The sequence below is a fragment of the Trachemys scripta genome, chromosome 10 (genome assembly GCF_013100865.1).
Source record: "Trachemys scripta elegans isolate TJP31775 chromosome 10, CAS_Tse_1.0, whole genome shotgun sequence".
Classification (NCBI taxonomy): Eukaryota; Metazoa; Chordata; order Testudines; family Emydidae; genus Trachemys; species Trachemys scripta.
In genome coordinates, this window is record NC_048307.1 from 32,624,343 (window position 1) to 32,649,478 (window position 25,136).

Here is a 25,136-nt window from a genome sequence, read left to right on the forward strand (position 1 = left end):
AGAGCATCCATGGTGCTTTTTCTCCCACAGGAATTCAAAGTGCTTTATACAACCATGAACCAACCTTGCATAGACCTACTCGTGTGAGTAAGGTTTGCAGGAGCAGGCACTATCCCCACATAGATCACTTTGCCCACCACTGAAATGCAGCCCCAGCAGCTGTTCAAAAGAGCACAGCAATGCTACGCTACGTAGCAGTTCCGGATGAGAAGTGAGGCAGAATATCATAGCCAACTGGAACTGCAGGAGGGATTTTAGGAAGGTGGAACAGAACTGGCCGACTGTAATCTGGCCAGGACATTACAGCTAGTATTTTCACACTTCTGAGAAGTGCTATTAGGATCTTTAATGTCCACAAATGATTAGATCTCTGTTTTTGTTCTCATCCAGAAGATGGCCCACCTAGCAACACAGCCACCCTCTAATTACAAGCTAGAGCATCTGTTCGGTACTCAGTCAAGAATCTCTCCTCCACTATATTACATCCCGGAGCACCCAGGATTTTACCTAAGGCAGTGGTTCTCAATCTGTGGTCCCCAGACCCCTGAGGGTCTGCAGACTATTTCTAAGGCGGGGTCTCAAAGTCCCGACCCGCGGGCCATCTGTGGCCTGAGAACCTCTCCAATGTGGGCTGCAGGGCTCCAGAAATTTTGGGACCGGGTCTCTCCCTTGGTCCCGCCCCTGAGCACCCACCCCCCCCGTGCATCCCCCGGGCGATTTAAAATGGCCTGTGGCCCCGGTCACCACCGGCAGCGGAGTGGAGCTGAGCTGAGCGGCTTCCTGCGTGCTTGCTCCACATGGCTGCTGGCCCCTCCCTGAAGCCCCAGGGCAGGGCTGTGCCTCCGCACGCTGCCCCCACCCCAAGCGCCCCTGCAACCAATGGGAAGCTGCGGGGGCAGAGTCCCCCCGGCCCGCAGTCCCCCCAGCATGCCCCGCTTTGGAGCCCCAGGTAAGCACCGCACCCCCTGACCCCCTCCCAGAGCCTGCATTCCCATCCCCTCCCCGCATACTCCCTCCCGCCCCCAAACTCCCTCCCAGAGCCTGCAACCCCACCCCCTGCCCCAGCCCAGAGCCTGCACCCAGCACCCAAACTCCCTCCCAGAGTCTGCACCCCAGACCCCCTCCCCCACCCAAACTCCCTCCCAGAGCCCAACCTCTCACACCTTCTGCACCCCAACTCCCTCCCAGAGCCTGCACCCCAATCCACTACCGCAGACCTCCTCTCCCACCCAAACTCCCTCCCAGAGCCTTAGGCAGGTGGGGGGCAGAGTTTGGAGGGCAGGTTCTGGGCAGCATGAGTGACATTATTGGAGGATTTGAGGACTGGCACTGGCCCTAAGGTAAATTGAGTTTGAGACCCCTGGTCTAAGGGGTCCATGAAAGTTTGTTGTTACCACAGAACAGTGGTTTTCAACCTGTGGTCACTGGGCCCCTGGAGGTCTGCAGACTATGTCTAAGATTTCCAAAGTGGTCCGCGTCTCCATTCAGGGCCGGCTCCAGGCACCTGCTAAGGCTCCAGGCACCTGCCTGGGGTGGCACATGCTAAGGGGCGGCACTCCGTCCATTCTTGGGGCGGCACAGTCCGGGCGGCAATAATGGTAGAGCCGGCCCTGTTTTCATTCAACATTTTTTAGGGGTCTGCAAACAAAAAAAGGCTGAGAACCACTGCCCTAGAGGCCTCTCATTCACAAGTACTGCCCAGGCCTGACATCATTTAGCTTGCAAGATATCTGACAATATCACAGCCCTATCTCAGATGGGTGTTGGAAGGATAATGAACGTGTGAGGCACTCAGTGCTATGGAAAAGTCTATAAATAAAGCTTGCCATACTGATGGCAGGCTGTATATACCATCCAAAGCTGGGGAGGACTTCCAAGTCAAAATGTGAATTCTTGCTCTGCGGATGCCCCTTCTGCCTTAAAGTAGTAAGGGTCTGCCTTGAGCCAGAGGTGTATGGTCCAGAGGACAGCCATTATGTGACCCCAAACACTATTCCTCCATTCCTCCCCTAGGGCAACTAGTAGATGTATGAATGCATATGCACGTAAAGTGCTCATTGAAAGGCAGACATTCCAAGCAAGAAACGCAGCACTGTGCAAATCCTAGAGAGCATAGGGCAAGGGGTTTATAGGAGCTAAGAGGAAAAGAGCCAGAACAGCATCAGAAGCCCTTGGGGGTACTCGTAAAGACTTGGGGAAATAAACTAAATTAGTGCTAGATGGTTACCTAACAAGTCAAAGATGGCAGTTACCTGTGGTGACAGAGTCATAATACACTGTGCAATAGTCATGAAAATATAAGGAGGTGAACACTGTGACCGGTTGGATCACAGAAACCCCCTTGGGAGCTGCCACCTGATGTGCAAAGACTACCCCTGCACCAGTTTTCCCTGCCAGCTCAGGACTCCAGCACCCTGTCTTGCTGAGCCAGACACTCCCGTCTGCTCCAACACAGACCCAGGGTCTGAATTATTTGCCCCAAAGCTGCAGGTTTACCTGAGAACAGCTCACAGAAGTGTGCTTGTCTTTAGCACTCAGATGCCCAACTCCCAATGGGATCTAAACCCAAATGAATCCGTTTTACCCTGTATAAAGCTTATGCAGGGCAAACTCAAACCGTTTGCCCTCTATAACACAAATAGAGAGAGAGATGCACAGCTGTTTGCCCCCCCCCCCAGGTATTAATACATACTCTGAGTTAATTAATAAGTAAAAAGTGATTTTATTAAATACAGAAAGTAGGATTTAAGTGGTTCCAAGCAGTAACAGACAGAACAAAGTAAGTTACCAAGCAAAATCAAAGAAAATGCACAAATCTATGTCTAATCAAACTAAATACAGATAAGATCCTCACCAGTTCCAGAATGCTCCCTTTTACAGGCTAATCTCCTTTTAGTCTGGGTCCAGCAATCACTCACACCCCCTGTAGTTACTGTCCTTTGTTCCAGTTTCCTTCAAGTATCCTGGGGGTGGAGAGGCTCTTTCTTTAGCCAGCTGAAGACAAAATGGAGGGGTCTCCCATGGGTTGAAATAGACTCTCTCTTGTGGGTGGAGACCCCCCTCCTCACTCCTATGCAAAGTCCAGCTCCAAGATGGAGTTCTGGATTCACCTGGGCAAGTCACATGTCCCTGCATGACTCAGTCTTTACAGGCCGAAGCCATTGTCCACATGGTATCTTGTATGTCTCCAGGAAGACGTCTTATGTGGATTGGAGCATTCCAAGATGCATTGTACCCCAAGTGCTTCCTGATCAGGTACTTAACCTTGCGAATACCTTCCTAAAGCTGACCAAATGCCTCACAAAGCTTACTTAGAAACCAAGCAAGTATACAGCCCATATTCTTAACCTCAAGTAGAAAATGATATATGTGTACAAACAGGATGAATAGATATAGTAGACCATAACCTTTACAGAGATATGTTACATGGCACAGGCAGCACAAAACATATTCCAGTTATGTCACACATACATTATGGGGTACACTGTCACAAACACTTTTCACAAAAGCGATCACTATGTCTGACCTATCAGGCCTCATCCGCAAAGGAAACCCGCTCAACACTTTCAAAAAATGAGCCTGGGAGCTTAAATTCATAACTTTGCTAGACACTAATAATCATGGTCTTAATAAAGACACGGGATTTATGGCTTATTACAACCACCTGTAAGCCATTAACCCCAGTTTTTGTCCTATGACTACAGGGGTGTTAACGGGCCTCTTCACCTTTATTGGTCCCTTAGAATGTGTGCTAACTACATACACTAAACTATCTGTTCCATGTGTGACACTGTTAGCCCTGGTCTATCCTACAGAATTACTTAGGAAGAACTGTCCATGAAGAGCTCCTTGCTGCTGTCCAGGATTCCAGTGTAAGGCTTCATGAGCCATGGGGGTAATGGGCAATGTTCCCTCTAATTAATTACATCCATGTGCGGAATGAATTTTGTTATGTGCACCAATATGGAGGTGATGTGGGGAGGGGCAGGGGTTCGGAGTGTGGGAGGGGGCTCAGGGCTGGGGCAGAGGGTTGGGGTGCGGGCGGGGGGGGAGGGCTCCGGCTGGGGGTGCGGGCTCTGGGGTGGGGCTAGGGATGCAGGGTATGGGAGGGAGCTCAGCATTGGAGCAGAGTGTTAAGAGTGTGGGGAGGGTGCGGGCTCTGGGGTGGGGCCGGGGATGAGGGGTTTGGGGTGCAGGCTACCCCGGGGTTGTGGCGAGGAGAGAGGACTCTGCCCAGCCCTCTCGTACCGCGGCAGCTCCGGGACCAGGGGAAAAGGCGCCTCTCCCTGGCCGTGGCACATCTGGGGCCGGGGAAGAGGCACCTCTCTCCTCTCCAGTCCAGGCCCCTGTGGCTGCACATCCGTTCAGCCCTTGATAGCCTGCTGCGTGGCCATGCGGCTTAGAGGGAACTTAGGTAAGGGGTAGGCTGGGTCTCCCAAGATCACAATTGGCATTTCAATATCCCCCATTGGAATCTTCTGGTCTGGAAAGAAAGTCCCTGCATGTAGCTTTCTATACAGGCCAGTGTTCCTGAAGATGCGTGGGCCATGCACCCTCCTTGACCACCCCACGTTGATGTCAGTGAAATGACCCTGGTGATCCTCCAACGCCTGCAATACCATAGAGAAGTAGCCCTTTCTGTTGTTGATGCACTCCATCGCAAGATGCTCTGGGGCCAAAATTGGGATATGGCTTCCATCTATCACGCCACTGCAATTAGGGAATCCCATTGCAGCAAAACCATGCACTGTTTCCTGCACATTGCTCAGCGTCACAGTCCTTTGCAGCAGGAAGCAATTAATGGCCCCGCACACTTGCATCACCACAACCCCCATGGTGGATACTTCCCAACTCCAAACTGACTTGTGAGTGACTGGTAGAAGTCTAGAGTTGCCAGCTTCCACACAGCAATCGCCACGTGCTTCTCCACTGTGAGGGCAGCTCTCATATTGGTATCCTTGCGCTGCAGGGCAGGGGTGAGCTCCGCAGAGTTCAAGGAAGGTGGCTTTGTGCATCCAAAAGTTCTGCAGCCACTGCTCCTCATCCCATACCCACCACTCAGTGCTTGTTTCCTGAGCCCAATAGTGACAGTCCACTGGGTGCAGCTGTTCCATGAATGCCAACATCAGTCTTGAATTGTTTCTTTCCATGGCACACAGCAGGGCAGGCAGCACAGATTCTTGTTCAGATTCACAGCTCTTGAAATACTGCAGGATCAGCCGCGCTGTGTTCATAACGCTCAGCACAACACTGGAGAGCAGTGCAGGATCCATGCTTTCAGGCAGAGATGGCGGGCACACAGTTCACAGGGGCAGTTGAAAAACGGCACGAAACGTAGTCAGCCGCCCATGGAACAATGAGACAGAGAAAACTGCATCATGGGGTGGTGAGCCTGCCCCTATGATCAGGGCTGACTCCAGGGTTTTTGCCGCCACAAGCAGCAAAAGAAAAAAAAAAAAAAGCAGCGATCGCGATCTGTGGCACTTCCGCGGCAGCTCTACCGCCGCCGCTTCATTCTTCGGCGGCAGGTCTTTCACTCCAAGAGGGACTGAGGGACCCGCCACCGAATTGCCGCCAAAGAGCCGGACGTGCTGCCCCCCTCCGTTCGCCACCTCAAGTACCTGCTTGCTGAGCTGGTGCCTGGAGCCGGCCCCGCCTATGATGCACCGCGATCCATTCCCAGAACTCCTTGTGGCAGAAGGTGGTGAGTTGCACACTGGGGTAGCTGCCCACGGTGCACTGCTCTCTCTGTCAGTGCGAGAGCACAAACTGGGGACGTGCTCCACCGACACAAAGAATGTTGTGTGAATGTGCACAAGCAATGTAATTACAGCGATTTATGATCGTCAACATAACTTAAGTCAACTTAACTCTGTAGCATAGACATGGCCTAAATTTAACCCTCTACTACCAATGACACAAGCTGCTCAACCACAGTCACAGGTGACTTTTGAAGCTTGCCCAAAATAAAGAGAACACAGAACTCTCTCTAAAGTCCTTACCCTGTTTAACTAGCATCTCAGAGTCTTAGAACAAGGAGAATTTGAAGAGAAAAAAAATCCAATTGAGTTTTCCCTGCTCATGCTTTGTTTGCTTCTTGCATTTTCCTCTGGACACATACTAAATTAGTCAGTTTCATTTTCTGGCTTCCATGTGTTTAGCACAAAGTGATAGGCTTTGAATACTGTCCTGGAAGGTTTACATTACATTTAAAGAAACTGCATCATTGAACTTCACTGTGTGCTCATCCATTCCCCCCTACCTTTTATTTATTTTTTTTTTAAGCAAAATTCAGATTTTGGGCTTGATTTTTGTTTTAAATATATTTTTAAAGACCCAAACGCCTTACCTAGTGCTACTGCAACTTTAGCATGCTTGACTTCAATTTTAGAGTCAAAAATTCCAAACATTCAAGGTGGGGAACTCAGATCTGCTACGCATCCTATATGTTTCATGGTGCAAACATTAAGGTTTCACCCTTTAATAAGAGGAATATAAAATGCTCTTGTTTATTTTGGTGACATATAAAATTCACCCTTCCACGTGCCCGTAATAGAATTTTTTTAAAGTAAATCTCTCTCTTCTCACAGACAGAATAAAAATAGTGCATACTTATTTTGTGACTGAGTTAAAGGGGACCTGCAAAAAAAAAAAAAAATCACGTCTTTTTCTTTTTAATTTGTTTCTTCAGAATGTATAATGGCAGCATGAAAGTTGGGTGGGTGGTTGTTTTAGTTGTTTTCTGGTTACTTTTTACATTAGAAATTCAGGTCTTGTTTACCCCAGAATATTCTACAGAGCATTAGAGAACTGATAGGGGTTACCACAAAACCACAGTACACACAAGAGAAATCTGACAGACATGGGAAGCTATTTTTATTCATACTAATTAAATCTTTGTTTCTTTTTGTTAACAGCTATTTAACTCAATTGCCCAACATGCTTGGGAGAAAAGAAGTCTTTGTTAAATATTTAACATTTCCCCACCACCACCACCCTATACTCATGCACTCCTTCAATGAAGGACCAAGTAGGAACAAATTCGACATGAACAGTCCTACTGAAGTCAAAGTGTTAGAGGCCTCTGCTTACAAAAACAAAACGCCTACTAGCGATAGCAGAAGTCTGCCATACTCCTTGTATACAGTATTTGCTTCAATAGAGGAATGTTGATTAAAAAAAGCAGGAGCTGGAACTCAACTTTCATTCTAGCATCTCTGCCCATCACATTATCGTCTTGTGAATGACTAGCATCTCTCGCTCTTTGCTGCTGGCCAAGACTTGCTTAACAATTGCCAGCTGTGCTAAAGGATTATGCTCAACCCTTTGGCCCAGTAGCTGGAAACTAGAGCTCAGCAGCTTGATCAGAGGAGGAAGCTAAGGAGGCAAACAACAGGGTACTGTATACAGGGATTGGAGAGAAGCAAGTGATGCTCCAGGACAGAATCCAAGTGAGTTAAATCAGTATTTGGGAGAAGTCTAGGCAATCTTGACACTATGGTGACACTTTGGGCTGTAGTCCACGAAAGCTTATGCTCTAATAAATTTGTTAGTCTCTAAGGTGCCACAAGTACTCCTGTTCTTTTTGCGGATACAGACTAACACGGCTGCTACTCTGAAACTTTTAATGATGGAACCAGAATAGTACAGTGAAAACATGCCTCCATATCCCTCTGGTTTCTAACAGAGTTTGCTAACTAGGATGGATTCCCATTAGACACTTTGGCCCAGACCCACAAAAGGACTTAGGTATTGCAATGCCCAACTTTTAGGCACCTAGAAAAAAAAATCAGGAGCAATACTGCAATCCACAAAGCCTGAGTTAGGGGCCTTGTCTCCATATACAATGAATGGTGAGAGAGCAACGCCTTAGAAGGCAATTCACAAAAATCAGCTCACTAGGCAGGGAGCCAACGAAGCTTGTCAATTGGAGATGTCAAGGAGAGGGGTGTGCTCTAAGCCTTTTCCCTCTCTCTAGGTAAGTAAGTTCTGCTTAGCTACCCACAAACAGGAACCTCCCCTCTCCTCCCTTCCCCTCCCCGTCCCCCACTCCAGTCAGGCAGCTGCACCTATTGTGTTTCTTGTGGGAGTGAGTGAGGCACCTGCCTTGCTCCACACAAAACGGCCAAAGGAAGAGGCAAGCATCTCTGGATAACATGTGCAATGAGGTTTTTGCTAAGAACAACAAAACACATGAGAAACTGCCACCAAAAATGGCCTCCTTCAGAGAGCACCTGAAAAATGGAAATCATCAGTCAGCCATATGGAATCATGCAACAGTTCAGAATCTTCAGATGTCCCATCTGCAACAGATGGGTGATAGACAGCACGGGACATCTTGTTCCGAACACGATGGTGCTGCCGCCTGCCCCAGAAACCATCCTCACCTTCGTGCAATGTGGCTGAGAGTGTACCAGTGCAACAAGGAGACGCAAATGTCGCAGGGAAGATTTGGCGTGCTCCAACGCATGCAGCTGGGAAAGTGACAAGTGTAGCAACAGACTAACAAACTCATCAGACACAGATTCTGAGGGGGAGTAGAAATGTATCAACTATCTGAAAATTACTGAGACTATTTTTGTGAGTAAATATAGCTTGAAGGGGTGTTGCATTAGACTTTCACTAGCTCATCGTTATATGTAGGAATTACATAAGAGTTGTACTTAAAGTACTGCACAGGATCTTTTCAGGGGGAATAAGGCAAAACGCCACATTTATTAGTAATACATGTATTCATTAACATTGTATTATATGCATATAATATATTACACTTACACTCACACACACACACACACACACTCTCCGTCTTGTTGTTACCAATTAGTTGCTCCCCTTAACTTCACTGGCCAGGTGAGTTAGATGGGGGAGGGGGTGGAGCCGGGCTTCTGCCGATCCGGATCGATGCTCCCATGTTGACAAGACAAAACCCGGGGTCCTCTGCAAGACACCTTACATTTATAGCAGCTTTTCTTTTATGCAAATTTATATCAGATTCAAACTCTGTGTCTGTGTCCATTGGTCCTTTGTGCTGCTTTTTTTTTTTAGTGTTGTCCCAATGCTGCAAAGAGGGTGTTTCCAAAAGAAGGTACTTGCTTCTAACCCCCGAGGTCGTCAGTATGTCTGCTTGTCTTTAATGAGCCCACTTGATACGTTTTATTGTCCTTGGGTCTGGCTCCCAGCCCCTCTCCAACAGTTGAGGCTGTCTGGAGGCCGTAGTTTGCCCACCCCTGGCTTAGACAGAATCCTAACTCACTTCACCCTGCTAAACTGGGAGCTCACAGCACCAAGGCAGAGCTCCAGGTCTTCTGCTAGCACATGGAGAAGGCAGCTGAGGAGTGGGAATAGCTAACATGGTGCTCTGCTCCTGGAGCGACAGCTTTAATCTACCTTTGCATGTCCAGCAACCATAGAATGACTGCGGGACTAGCAAGAGGTCCTTTTCTTCCTCTACAAATCACTCAACAGGCAAGATCCTAGCTGTATCAGTGCCTGTCTTCTCTCCCCACCTCCCTATGAGGGACAATGCGGCCAGCCAAAAAACTGACTCAACTCTCTTGGGGGTGCAGACGGTGTTTTCAGAGAAGTCTTGCTGTAGAATGGCGTATAAGCATCTCCTCTACAAAGATAGCTGGGAAAAGGCCTGGCAACACTTCACTGGTAACCATCCTCCAACATGATCCATCAGAAATACAAAAAGAGACAAAGAATATGGGCCAAGTTGGACGCAGCACCAGTGCTCTGCTAACTCTCCTGCATAGCTATCATAGCATAGGCACATCAGAAGGGCATACATGAAAACCAAGCATTCATCACAGCCCTCGTATCCAGTGATAGCCCACCAAGGTGCTGTCACTCTGCATGACCTGGCAAGCTGTCATGTTCCTTTCAACATGAAGGTTGTCATCTTTCTTATCTAAAAACCGCATTATTTCATTATTTCTAACAGTGTCCTTTCTGGGAGCCTTCTTTAAAGCCATTTTTGGCCTAAAGGCTTTTGTCCCTGGTTGAAAACTTGCGTCTTTGCAAATGATCCAGAGACTGGTTCACTCGGTTTGAGCTGTCACAGCAGCATGTCATGCATGCTCACAGTGAGCCTGTAGGGGCTCAAATCACAGGTGGCAGAGAACCTGATGTGCAACAGGAGACACTTGGAGATGAATTAACAATTAAAATAGGATAGAATTTGTGGATAAAAATGTCAGTTGAGATGTTCTGAAAGACAGCCAAAAACACAGTATATGTACTCAGGAGACTGGTCAGGCATGTGCGCGCATGGACACACAGCAAAACTAAAGAAAATACAAATATTCCTTTTAATATCTCTATCAGTAACAGAGGTAGATGCAAAGGGACAGCTTCAAGTTAAAAATCTTATTAAAAACAAGTTTTAACTACCACATCGTGATCCACAAATAATTAACATATAATTGCTTTGCACAGTTTAACTTTTGTATTTCTCCCAACCTAGACTATGAAATCAAAACTAGTCACTTGCATTTGTTTCCGGTCTATTTCATTTTCAGTTCTCAGGCCCTGGTCCTCTGGTAGCCTTTCAGCCTGAGAGCCAAACATGTTATTCCCAAAAGTCAAGGGTCACAAATCAACAGTTTAGGGACAGATTTTCTGCCCTATTTTGCTCCCTTTGCGCTGCTTAGGTGGCGCAAAAGAAGCAGAAGCTATCTACGGACCCCTGCTGTGGATTTATTTTTTTGCTGTATTCATAACTTTTTGTCTCCATACCAGGAGGCGGCTATCTTGGCTCCTGGTGAATTATTTCTTTTCTCAAAGGGATCAACCTTTAATATTTATATAACACTAGGGCAGCAGCTTTTCCATAAATGCTCCAGGCTCTAGATTTTCCATCTCTGCTGGACAGCCCAGAATACACGTATTTTGGGATTATGCTTGGTCTACTGGTAGCTCTACCTGGCTTTTCAACCCAGCACTGTCTTTTGTCAGTCCTTTGTTATAAGCAGTAACCACCACTGAGGATGGAGTTTGTACATTCACTCCAGATTGATCCAATTCAATCATTTTAATTTCTCCTCCAAAGAAGTCAGAGGGTTGGAGTTTACCTAGTCCAGAAGTAAGGTTACTCTAAGGCCTGGTCTACACTACAAAGTTAAGTCGACATATACCACCTTGTATTAACCTCGCTGTGCATGTGTCTCTATACTTAAATTTGTCTTCCACCGATGTAAGTGCTCTATATTACAGCAATGCAGTAGCACCACCTCCCTGAGATGTGTAGAGCCAGGGTCGACATACTGAGATCGATGCAGTGAAAGTGTAGACACTGCATTACCTATGTCGACCTTAACAGTCCTCCAGCAGCTGACCTTTAAAACCCCGCAATTTTTCCCAATTGGACAGCTTGGCAAGCACACCTAGCAGTCATCTACTATTGTATGCAACTGCCCAACCGACTATGCCTGCTACATGCATCCAGGGGCTCCAGCTATACCTCAAGCCAGTATCGGTTTGAGACTCTACTGCAGTTCAGTCAGTCATGGCACTGAGCACAGGGGAGCCTGATGCGGGGGAAGGAACATCAGGTAACCGTGTAAATGTATGTCCCATTATAATGATATACTGATGGCACCCCTAATGTAGCAGCTATCAACTTTACATTAATTTACTTATACTAGGCGAGGTAGAGGAGTTCTCTGCTTTTCATTGCCCTGTACAGTTTGAGAAAGGGGGCCATACAGAGCAGTTTGTGTGCACAGGGATGTCCCCTGAATACTCCTGAGAGAGCTCAATGAAACATTCCTGGAGGTACTTTGCAGTCCTCTCCCAAAGGTTTCTAGGGATGACAGCCTTATTTCTTCCTCCGCAGTAGGACACTTTCCCACACGAGTGGGTGATAACATTGCCAGGCACCATTGCAGCACACAGGCTAGTAGCTTCACATACATTGACCTATGAAAGCCATGGTTGCTGTATGTGTAGCCAAAATGGACATGAACATTCTTTCTCTTTGTTAACTTCCATTCATGTATTACGATTTTTATGTATTTGCTTTTAAATTGCGCGCACACACAAATTTTTTTGCACACGGGTTTTGTTACTCAATTAAATTCTATTGTTCGGAAAATAATTCATGTTTATTAATTCCCAACATGTGCTGCAGAATGCCTACCAGAACTGAAAGCATCCACTTACTTATTACAGTCAGCATGACACAACTCATAGGATCAGTGACAGCGTAATAATCATAAATGTACAGCAAGAACCACCAAATTAATAGGTGCATTGGTAGTGTTATATTCACAGATGTACACCAAGCAGCACACAACTCCTAGCAGTCCCCCAAAACAGCAGAGCCAGGTAGAGCACAGTACACCACAATGCATTACTGAAAGAGCATTTTAACAGTGAGCCACAAGATCTCCCTGAGCTGTACAGCTCTGCACTGAGCTCTTCTAATAACCCTTGCATCTGGCTGCTCAAACTCAGTGGACAGCTGCTTCATCTCCACCCTGGCAGCAACTTTTCCCCTTTGCTTGACAGATACTATGCAAGACATAGCAGGCAGCTATAACCATTGGGATATTTTTCTCACAGAGATCCAATCTGGTGAGTAAACAACGTTAGCATCCCTTCAATCTACCAAAAGCACATTCAACTGGGATTCTGTACCTGCTGAGCCAATGAATCTCTCCCTTGGTGCTGTCCAGGTGGCCTGTAGACAGCTCCATGAACCAGGGGAGTAAGGGGTAGGCTGGATCCACTGGTAATCCGCTGGTTGGGAAAGAAAGTCCCTGCTTGCAGCTTTCTGAACAGTCCTGCATTCCTAAAGATGCGAGGATCACGCGCATTCCTGGACCAGCCCATGTTGATGTTGGCGAAGTGTCCCCCATGATCCACCAACACTTGCATAACCATAGAGAAGTATCCCTTTCTGTAGAGGTACTTTGGGACAAGATGGGATGGTGCCAAAATCATACAGCCACCGCAGTTATTAAATTGTTTGTGTGCGCACACTTGGCTTCTTGTGTTGGCGGTGCGCGTCCTCCCCAGGAGCACTTGTGTCGATCGTACTATCAATGCGGGACAGATCCTGAAACCCAGTAACAGTTGACATAAGCAATGCAGTGTCTACACTGACACCGCGTCAACCTAATGACATCGACCATGGCTCTATGCCGCTTGAGGAGGTGGCGTTACTAAATCGGCGTAAAGAGGTCTGTCGTGAGGAGCCAAAGTTAAGCGAAGATGCCTTCACAATTAGGTCAACGCAAGGCAACTTACTAACCATGTAGTGTAGACCAGGCCTGAGTTTCAAGCCTTTTTAGGCAGGGTCAGGATTGTGCATGCCTTTAGGAAGCAGGCCTATCCCCACAGAACACAATGCTGAAGGTGGCTGTCCATCTCTGGAAATTCAGGGTCAGGAGTTCTGTATCCACTGTGGGAAATAGAGAACTGCCTGGGGACCAATCAATGAACATCCCTATAATCAAACTGCTGCAACTACTGAGAAATGTCTCACAAACAATGTCTTCTGTCTATACATACTCTGAGCCTCTTCAAATAAGATGAATTAGTTCATCATTCCCTCTGAAGAAACGTCACAGTAATCTAAATGCCAGGAGGACTGAAATTACAGCCGTCAGGAGCCTACATCTAGAACCCACTGTGATAACCGGCCTTACATCCCAATTACACAAAGCAGCACCATAAGTCTCTTGCTTTTTCAGTTAGTAGGCTGGTTCCCCTATACATTTGAAATCTCCCCAAGACTACCAACATCTCCCTTCCTTTCCCCCTCATCAGGCCATTTAAAGACTATTGATACACTGGTTTGACCACTGCTGACATATACCAGTGAACAGTGCCTCAGGTTTGTTGATCACAGCAGAACAAGCACAAGGGCATCTGCTTAAGAAGCCCTTGGGAAAAGATGCCAGAAACACAGAGCTCTTTGACAGCCACCTCTTAAACGGTGGAACACAAACACCTCTGCCCCCACTGAAAGCTTCGCCGTTAAATCTAATTTAACCCACATCTCTACAGTCCCATGGCAACAGATGCCCCTGATTTATTTGGATGCCAATTAATTATCCTGGGGAGGGTAAGAGACACAAAGGATAAAGAGTCACATGGCATTGGCAACACAGATGTTTGTGTGTGTTTGTCATTGCTAGGAGAGCAGCTAGAAGGCCTGATAAAAATGTTTCATGTTAACAGATAAGTTAACACATCAGTCTGGTTCCTATTTTCCTTTGCAAACCAATACTCAGGAGCAACTTTTAGGTGAACCTAGAGTCTTGAAGGCTGTGGGGATTCAGGTCTGGATGTCCCAACCTAAATTCCCTGTAAGCTGCGCCTATTAAGCGCTGCACAGGCACTCAGGGAACCCGCCCGGCCAGGACCTGCCACGGCCGGGGGAGGGGTGCCTCTCCCCCAGTCCAATCCCAGCCCCAGACCTGCCACATCAGGGGCACCCCTCCCCCAGCCCTAACCTGCCACGGCCAGGGGAGGGGCACCTCTCCCCAGCCCCAACCCACTCCAGACCACGTGTGGGAAAAATTTGAGGGAACCCTCCCAACTCTCTTTAACCAATGACAGGCAATCGCCTCTTCAGTTCAGATTTGTGCAACCTTCAGGCTGGAGCTTGGTAGTCACATTCTGGGATCTCTGGACCTCCCAGTTTGAGGAATTCACCAATCAGAAGAATCAAATGACCTTGTCCCATGGACTATAGACAAAAATCCCTCCGTAAGCACTATTAATGACATTGAACAAGCCTCCCATTCATAGGAGAAAGGAAGAAAGGAAAACGATGGATGGCGCAAAACAGAAGTGGCAGGCTGGGAGCCTTTGCAGCCATACAGGTCCCAGGGAAGAGTGAAAGGAAAAAAATCAAACAGAACCTTTTTATTTAAGCAACACATTTATACCGTCAGGCAAAAAAATCCTTTCCGTAGGACTTTTGGGGCCGGACAGCTTGGAAGTTACAGATTTATTGATTCAGTAAGAATCAGAGTTTCTCCCTGCTCTGTGGAGGCATGCGTTTCTTGTTAAGTTCTGATGGTGTAAGGGGCTGTCTCCAATCCATGCAGTGACAGCAAGAAGCATTTAGTCTGAGGAGATGCTGTCCTCTTACTGCAAGGTGTTGCTTTCTGTGTCTTTAACCCTGAGGTCAGATACTGGCAGGAAGGAAGCATTTCCCTGACAGAGACTATTATCCCACCCAGTAATTTTTGTTGAGTACCACACACCCTGTATTGTTTACCCCATACAAGAAGGAAGTTAAATGCAGAGATAGGGAAATAGAGAACAGCCCTTATGGTGTAAAGAAGTCAAATGCTCTGCGTTTTAGAAGAGCAGGGCTAAGCCCCAAAAGCCCATGAAGTGCTCTTAAAACTCCACTTGCAGATCCACACCCATTCTTTTCCCAGGTAGCTCCCCTCTCCTGTTCTATAACACAACCCAAAGGACTCCTGGCAGGCATTACAGGCCCATCATTTAAGTGTTTGATAAGCAAAGGTCTCTATAAGTTCCATGGTGAAAAAAAATCTTCCCATGATGTAAATTCTCCCATCATGTGTGCAACCCAAACTCTGCACCCTTGGGCTAGGACAGGGGCCCCAAAAGAGGGACCTGGCCGGCTGCGTGCCACCCAAACAGTGATAGCAGCAATCAAACTGCACAGGTGAGGCCCAGCAAGCTCTGTCTGAAGTAATAACTTCACATTCAATAACACAAGGGGGGGCGGGGGGTGCCGGATGGGCGTTAACTGGTCAGTGTACCTTGGGACTGCGCTGATCACACCTACACAACAGCATCACACAGTGGCCTTTAACCTCCAACCTTCCCAAGGCCCCGGGGAACGGGTGCAGGGTGAAAGCACCTCCTGGGGGGCAGAATCGGGGGCCAAGCCCCAAACCTGAGCACCGCCAAGGGGGGGCCAGGGCCCAGGGGCGCTGGGAGGAATGGAGGGGGCTGAGGCCCGGGGGGAGCGCTGGGGGGCTGAGAGGAGGTTGATGCGGGGACAGGGCGGGGGGACGGGGGGAGGGCCGGGGGTCGAGGCGCTGGGGGGATGGGGGGAGGGCCGGGGGTCGAGGCGCTGGGGGGGGCTTCCCCGGGCCGAACCGCCCTTACCGGACTTGGGCGGGTAGCGATAGGCCGAGTTGGCCTGGATGTCGATGTCCTCCACGCCCGCGATGCGCCGGCTCAGCAGGGAGCCCATGGCGGGACCGGACCGGACCGGCCGGGGACCCAGCAGCGGCGAAAGCGGCCAGCGAGCGCCCCGGACCCAGCGACTCGCACCACCACAGCCAGTCGCGGGGCAGCACGGGAAAGCGAGTCCGCCCGCCCCGTCGCGCAAGGCAGCCCCCGCCCCCTGGGACTACAACTCCCAGCAGCCACCGCGCCCGGTCCGCTACACTACAGCCCGACAGCTCGGCCGGGCCGTACCAACAGCGCAGTTGGAGGTGCGAGTAGGGGCTGTGCGTGCCGCCTCACCCAATGGACTCTTCCGGGAGTGTGGGAGCTGTAACGCGCACAGCCGCCAGCAGAGGGCGCTGCCTCCTGTCCGGCAGACCAGAGCAGCCTGGGAAGATTGAGCTTACTGCAGCGGGGCCAGCTGGAGCTATCTCTGATAGGGCCCACCAGGATGGCTGGACAGGGCGACGGAGCCTCCCCGCACTGGGATCCCCGTAGCATAACCAGACCACCCCCAGCACGGTGGGGGAGGGTGACAGGGCGCCCCCAGGCAGAGCATCCTAGGGCATGCTACATATAAAATGATGGAGTCTAAATTAGCTGTTACCACTTAAGAAAGAGATCTTAGAGTCATTGTGGATAGTTCTCTGAAAACATCCACTCAATGTGCAGCAGCAGTCAAAAAAGCAAAGACAATGTTGGGAATCATTAAGAAAGGGATAGGAAATAAGACAGAAAATATCATATTGCTTCTATATAAATCCAGGGTACGCCCACATCTTGAATACTGTGTGCAGATGTGGTTGCCCCATCTCAAAAAAGATATATTGGACTTGGAAAAGGTTCAAAAAAGGGCAACAAAAATGATTTGTGGTATGGAACGACTTCCGTATGAGGAGGGATTAATAAGACTGGGACTTTTCAGCTTGGAAAAGAGACGACTAAGGGGCATATGATTGAAGCCTATAAAATCATGACTGGTGTAGAGAAAGTAAATAAGTATTATTTACTCCTCATAATTCAAGAACTGGGGTCACCAAATGAAATTAATAGGCAGCAGGTTTAAAATAGGGCTGTCGATTAACTCAATTAACTCACATGATTAACTCAAAAATTAATTGTGATTAATCACAGTTTTAATTGCACTGTTAAATAATAGAATACCAATTGAAATGTATTAAATATTTTGGATTTTTTTTACATTTTCATATCTATTGTATTTGGTGTTGTAATTGAAATCAAAGTGTGTATTATTTTTGCTTACAAATATTTGCACTGTAAAAATGATAAACAAAAGAAATAGTATTTTTCAATTCACCTCATACAGTACTGTAGTGCAAGCTCTTTGTCATGAAAGTGTAACTTACAAATGTAGATTTTTTTTGTTACATGACCACTCAAAAACAAAACAATGTAAAACTTCAGAGCCTACAAGTCCACTCAATCCTACTTCTTGTTCAGCCAATCGCTCAGACAAACAAGTTTGTTTACATTTAAGGGAGATAATGCTGCCCGCTTCTTATTTACAATGTCACCAGAAAATGAAAACAGGCATTTGCATGGCACTTTTGTAGCTGGCATTGCAAGGTATTTACGTGCCAGATATGCTAAACATTCGTATACCCCTTCATGCTTTGGCCACCATTTCAGAGGACATGCTTCCATGCAGATGATGCTTATTAAAAAAATAAGCATTAATTAAATTTCTGACTGAACTCCTTGAGGCACAATTGTATGTCCCCTGCTCTGTTTTACCCGCATTCTGCCATATATTTCCTGTTATAGCTGTCTCGGATGATGACCCAGCACATGTTCATTTTAAGAACATTTTTCACTGCAGATTTGACAAAACGCAAAGAAGATACCAATGTGAGATTTCTAAAGACAGCTTCAGCACTCAACCCAAGGTTTAAGACACTGAAGTGCCTTCCAAAATCTGAGAGGGATAAGGTGTGGAGAGTGCTTTCAGAAGTCTTAAAAGAGCAACACTCTGATGCGGAAACTACAGAACCCGAACCACCAAAAAAGAAAATCAACCTTCTGCTGGTGGCATCTGATTCAGATAATGAAAATGAACATGCATCGGTCCACACTGCTTTGGATTCTTATTGAGCAGAACCCGTCATCAGCATGGAAGCATGTCTTCTGGAATGATGGTTGAAGCATGCGAATCTTTAGCACATTTGGCACGTAAATATCTTGCGACGTCAGCTACAACAGTGCCATGAGAACACCTGTTCTCACTTTCAGGTGACATTGTAAACAAGAAGCGGGCAGCATTATGCAAATGTAAACAAACTTGTTTGTCTGAGCGATTGGCTGAACAAGAAGTAGGACTAAGTGGACTTGCAGGCTCTAAAATTTTACATTGTTTTATTTTTGAATGCAGGTTTTTTTGTGCATAAGTCTACATGTGTAAGTTCAATTTTCATGATAAAGAGATTACATTACAGTACTTGTATTAGGTGAATTGAAAAATACTATTTCTTTTGTTTTTTTACAGTGCAAATACTTGTAATAAAAAATAAATATAAAGTGAGCACTGTACACTTTGTATTCTGTGTTGTAACTGAAATCAATATATTTGAAAATGTAGAAAACATCCAAAAATATTTAAATAAATGGTATTCTATTATTGTTTAACAGTGCAATTAATTGTGATTAATTTTTGTAATCGTGCAATTAATTGCGATTAATTTTTTTAATTGCTTGACAGCCCTAGTTTAAAACAAATGAAAGGAAGTATTTTTTCACACAACACACAGTCAATCTATGGAACTCTTTGCCAGACAATGTTGTGAAGGCCAAGACTATAACAGGGTTCAAAAAAGAACTGGATAAGTTCATAGAGGATAGGTCCATCAATGACTATTAGCCAGGATGGGCAGGGATGGTGTCCCTAGCCTCTGTTTGCCAGAAGCTGGGAATGGGCAACAGGGGATGGATCACTTGATGATTACCTATCAGAGGGGTAGCCATGTTAGTCTGGATCTGTAAAAAGCGACAAAGAGTCCACTACATGCGTCTGACGAAGTGGGTATTCACCCACGAAAGCTTATGCTCCAATACATCTGTTAGTCTGTAAGGTGCCATAGGACTCTTTGTTGCTTTTTGATGATTACCTGTTCTGTTCATTCCTCTGGGGCACCTGGCATTGGCCACTGTCGGAAGACAGGATACTGGGCTAGATGGACCTTTGGTCTGACCCAGTATGGCCGTTCTTATGTTCTTATGACATGATCTGCAGGCTGGGGGCATTACAGAGACAGGTAGACCTTGCTGCCAGAGTAAGGGATTGTTCTTGCCTTGCAGTGCTCAGCCACGGGCAGGGTGCTAGCTGCCGGGATCCCACAGGCATGGGGCCATTCCCCCAAAGGGGCCTGGCACTCTCTGTGCCTACTAGCTTTGCCTGGATCAAGGGAGACTCGTCAGGTACTCAGTGCAGACCCAGGGATGTCATGGGAGGAATGGGTGAGGTTGGAGGGGACATGCCCTGGACAGGAGATGGCTTGGGCTGTGGAATCGTCCCCCACAAATGGCCTGGGAGCCCCTCACTTGGGACAGTTGACACCAGACCAGTGAAGCACTGGCAGATATGCAATAGGGAGCAGTCCTGTCCCAGCCCAGGAATGGAAGGAGGTGGGTCAAGGATGATTCCAGCTCTGACTGCTGACAGGTGATGGATGTTGCTGGAAATGCTACTTCTCTGCTGTGGGTCCTGCGGAGATGACTGGCCCCCGGGAGGCGCCATCACAGTCCAGGCAGCTGATTAGGGTGCAGTGTCTAGCTTGGATCGTGGTGGGCTTGGCCTCGGACAATGCTAGGGCACATAGTCTCCAGGGACCCTCGCTGTGACTTGAATGGAAATACAATGCTCCGTGTTCATGCTAACTAAAACACCCACCCAAGGAACAGGTGCGTCACATGACTTTTACTGCCTCCCCTCATACAAAGTTCTCAGTGATCCGCCCAGGATGGGTCCCCATTGTGCACTTTGATCTGCAATTGTCTCCTGCCGGAATCCTGTGGAGGCAGCCTCTTTCCAGCCTGGGGACTCACGTCACAGAACCCATCTCTGGGCCTGATCCTGCAAAGGGCTGAGTGCCCGCAGCTCCCATATTCACAGGAAGAGGAGGATGCTCAGCACCTCCCAGGATCTGGCTCTATGTGAGGGCTGCACTGGCAGGACATGTGAGAAGCTCAGAAGTACCTCGCGCCTCCCAAACACATATTTGTTTAGATACATTCACCTGGGCCGTGTTACCAGAGATGCAGCTAACCTTCAAAGGGACCAGAGATTCACCAGTTCAGACTTCTCATCAACGGGCCAACCCAGCTCCCCAGCTGGTGTCAATCACTGTAGGTCTATAAACTCAATGAGCTACAGTGATTTACCTTGGCAGAGGAGACGGCCATCCATAGGAAGGGGTCCAGAGCAGGGGTGCCAGAACAGGAGGAGCCGAGCACCAGGGCCAGCTCTGGCTTTTTGGCCACCCCAAGCAAAAAAAAAAAAAACCTGCTGCACGGCCGGAGCGCGGGTGCAGGGGGATCGGCTTGTGGGGGGAAGGAGGAGGGAGCGGGCGGGAGAGAGAGAGAAGAGGTAGCCAGGGCTACAGCAGGGGCGCTGCCACGCGGCCCCCTCCCGCTGCGCCGCCTCCTGCCGCCTGCCACGAGGGCTCCACTCCCGTCGGCGGGGAGGGAAGGAAGAGGACTGCCCTGCAGGGCGCTCCAGTCCTCCGCGCCGCCGCCCCCTAAAGGGCGGCCGGAGCGGAACAAAAAAAAAAAAAAAAGTGGCCGTGCCGCCCTAGGATTGGGCAGAATGCCGCCTCGAACAATCTGCCGCCCCAAGCACCAGCTTGCTCAGCTGGTGCATGGAGCCGGCCCTGCCGAGCGCCATGCCCTTCACACTTTTAAAAGAGGCAGGGCTATGCCCTTCCACTTTTTATTGGCCCTAAGGACGAACGACTGGAGGGGGCGGGGTTTTGGGGGGAAGAGGCTGTGAAAGCAGGGCTTCTGGGGAAGGGGCAGCATAAGGGCAGGAGCTTGGGGAGAAGGGGCAGTGTAGGGGTGTAGCCTCAGGGGAAGGGGTAGTGTGAGGGTGGGGACTCAGAGAGAAGGGACTGGGTGGGGTGTCGGGGAGAAGGGGTAGGAGCTTGGGGAAAAGGGGCAGGGTGGGGCCTTGAGGGAAGGGGCAGGGCAGGGGAGAAGGGGCAGTGCAGAGGGTGGGACCACAGTTTGGGCACCAATGGCCCACCCATTGTTAGAAAGCTTCTTGGAGTATACATTTAGTTTGAGCCTCTGTCATGGTACTTTAAAAAAGTTTCCATGCAGTTTGCAGGCATTTAATTTGTGTGAGTGTTCCTTTTAATATCCATTTAACTAGCTTCCTCATTTCTCTGTAGTTCCCCTCTTTGAAATTAAATGCTACTGTGCTGGGTTTCTTTGGAATTAAGATGTTAACATTAATTACATTATGGTCACTATTACTGCACGGTGCAGCTATATTCACCTCTTGGACCAGATCCTGTGCGTCACTTAGGACTAAATCAAGAATTGCCTCTGTCCTTGTGGGTTCCAGGACAAGCTGCTCCAAGAAGCAGCCATTAATGGTGTCTAGAAATTTTAGCTCTGTATCCTGTCCTGAGGCGACATTTCCTAGTCAATATGAGGATAGTTGAAATCCCCCATTATTATTGGACTTTTTGTTTTTCTAGCCTGTCTAATTTCCATGAGCATTTCACAGTCATTGTCACCATCCTGGTCAGGTGGTTGGTAGCATTTTCCTACTGCTATACTCTTATTATTCAAGCATGGAATTTCTATCCATAGCGATTCTATGGTATAGTTTGATTTATTTAAGATTTTTAATTTATTTTACTCTATGCTTTCTTTCACGTTATAGAGTCACTACCCCACCAGTGCGACCTATTCTGTCATTCCTATATCTTTTGTACCCTAATATTACCATGGCCTATTCATTATCATCATTCCACCAAGTTTCTGTGATGCCTCTTATATCCATATCCTCATTTAATACCAGGCACTCAAGTTCACCCATCTGAGTATTTCGGCTTCTAGGATTTGAATACGAGCACTTATAAAATGTGTCACTATTTAGTTGTTTGCCTTCATGTGATGTAACTGAATGGGACTTTCATGCTTCATGCAGTGATGGGACCTGTGAAAGCCAGGGAGGCAGGCTCTGGCCATGGGGAAAGCTGATGGGAGAGAAAGACAAGGGAAACTGGTTTGATCCATTCACAAGCCATGTAAGCAGAAGAGTTGGGGGGGAGCTGAGTGATGGGGAGATTGAGGGCCAGGCGGATGATCGGGAGAACAGGTGTTGTGGGGGGGTTGCTAAGGCAAGAGGCAGGATCTGAGGCATGTGGCAGGGCAAAGGAAAGTGCAGCATTAACACTCTTACTGAGGGGACAGCACAAGAGTCAAGGTTTCTGGCTCCCTGTGCCAGTGGCTGAGCTGTGAGTGCAGGGGAGGTCCCAGGGCTGGACTTTGTGCTCCTGGTGTGTGTGCAGTCCCAGAGCAGGGAGTGGAGACGAAGGGCATGCCCTCCGTGACCTTCTGGTAAGTTGGGCAAAACATCCCATCAATGCCTCCCTGGGCACCTTCTCACCTCTCCCCCACCCGCACATACATCCTCTGCTCCCCCTCCCCTTCCCACATCAGCCAGCCATTCTCGGAGCCCTCACCTCTCTACTTCCCAAGCATTCCACCGCTCTATGGCTGTGCCTACGTAGACAGCTAGCTAGCTAATAGATCAGGTGTCAGTAGATGGCGCTCAAGAACAGAGGCCCTGGGTTTGCCCCTACGGAGCTGTGCCAGCAAGTGGGTCCGTACGGTTATACCAGTATAATATACAGCAAGGTATAGCTAGCATATAGGATACCGGTATAGCTATACCAGCCAAGTGCTCGCCCTGGTGTAAACAGTGCTAGAATGGTGGAAGAATTCTTCTGTCGACCTACCTACCGCCTCTCAGGGAGGTGAATTAACAACAGCAAGGAGAGAACCCCTCCCGTTGCTGTAGGTACTGCCTATGCTGCAGGGCCGATGCAGAAGTGCAGCTGTGCTGCTATAGCATTTTAAGTGTAGGCACAGCCCTAGTCTCACTATAGCTGGTGCAAGAGCCTTCTTCTCTGCAGCGTCCATTTGTCACTGCAGCCTCTGATGATATCAGACTGGACCACCAGGTACTTGCCCAGTGGGCCTGTCACTTTCTTGGCTGTAGGGCCAACCTGCCCCTCTCCTCACTGACGATATCTTTGTCCACATGCTACTGCATGAATGAACAACAGAGAAGAGGCAAGAGCCTTGGGGCTGCTAGGTGTTTGGCTGTAGGGGAGGGTGGATCAGAGAGTGTGGGAGAGAGTGTTTTTGGATGCAGACTCTGTGTGCGAATGGGATGTCTGTATGTGGGTGAAAATGTATAAGTGGGTGTGTATGTGGAGGTATGGGGGAGGATTGTAAATGGTCCAGGCCAGACCAGGATGAGGAAGCAGATGACATCCCAGTCTCCATGGCTGGATCATAAGCAGCTACTTAGCTGGGAAGGAAGTAGCCAGCCAGAAGAAATCTATGCAGAGTGCATCACTTGCTGTGACCATCACTGGGCAGTGTGAGAAGCCAAAAGCAGCTTGATCTCAGTAGGAAAAAACTATAACCCACAGATGGGCACATAAGAGCAATCTAATCAGTGTCAGGAGCAAAGCAAGGGGCTTGCTGAGCCGTTTGCGGAGTCCGTAATCATCCAGCAACTGAGCTGGGAGTGTCAGAGACTGAAGCTGCATTTCCCTGGCTCTTGCTCGTTGTCTCTCTCTTCCCCTTTGTGCACTTTTGTCTGGATTCTCTTAAGAAGAAAGAAGTTGTTAGACCTTAAGAGCAGAAGTTCAGAGCTACCTCACATATTTGGGAGGCAGTGAGATCTAGCGGACAGAGCACTGGACACAGGAGACAAACAAGAGGAAGTGGAATTGCTCATTGATTAGCATAAATTTCATGTAGTTGCTATTACTGAAACCTAGTGGGATGATTCCCATAATTCAAATGTTACAAATCAATGATCATAATAAGAAGGATCGAGTGGGCAAAAGGGAAGAGGGAATGACACCATGGGTGGCCAGTGACCCAGCCCTTGGGGGAGGCTAGCCCCTGGCCCTGCCCCTTGTGCCCGATACCTCGCCCCTTCCCCTCCTCTTCTGCCACCCCTCCCCCACAGGAGCCCAGAGCACCCCACTGCAGCCCCTGGCCCCAGCCCGGGCGGTCGGTGCGGTTGCAGCGTCCCCACCCCTGGAGCACCAGGCAGCAGCGCCCCCAGCCTCAATGCGCCACATGGCTGGACAACATGGTTGCAGAGCCCCCAGCCCTGGTGCGCTGGGCAGCCAGCCCCACAGTGCGGAGTGGCAGTGCCCCCAGCCCCGGTGTGCTGGGTGGCCAGGCAGCTGGGTGGTGTAGCCACAGCATCCCCAGCCTTGGTGTGCTGGTAGGCCAGGCAGCGTGGTGACAGCACCCTCAGCCCCGGTATACTGGGAAGTTGCCCCCAGCCTCGGTGTGCTGGGTGGCCGGGCATCATGGTCCAAGCACCGGGCGGGAGGCAGGCTGGCCAGCCCCTGCCAGCCTGGGCCAGAGCAAAGTGCCGGAAACTGCCAGAGAGGGTCTGGGGATGGAGCATCGGCGGGGCCATGCTAGGCTGTTTGGAGAGGCACAGCCTCCCCCAGCCTATGAAACCTGCCGTCCATGAATGACACTCTGTCAAAAATGTCATTACCTGTTTCCAGGTCTCGGATCTTGAATGCTTATGGGTCAATGTCCTACCAGATACAGCACAAGATGGGGTAGTAGCTGGTGTCTGCTATAGACTGTCAAATCACACTAGGGGACAGAAAGACATTGGAATTTCTAAACTTTTATAGATGACAATTTCCTAACTCAAAGTGTTGCATCCCACGTGG

The 25,136-nt window shown here is 48.6% G+C and overlaps 1 protein-coding gene across 1 annotated transcript in view; it reads right to left on the reverse strand.

Annotated features, from left to right (window-relative positions):
* Nucleotides 1-16,296, reverse strand: part of MGRN1 (mahogunin ring finger 1) — a gene marked incomplete in the record, with an annotated part of 112,863 nt that extends 96,567 nt beyond the window's left edge. The window contains 1 exon segment of the mRNA XM_034784848.1: nucleotides 16,108-16,296. Coding sequence (XP_034640739.1) covers nucleotides 16,108-16,195 — 88 coding nt within the window.
* Nucleotides 16,297-25,136: the final 8,840 nt, after the last annotated feature.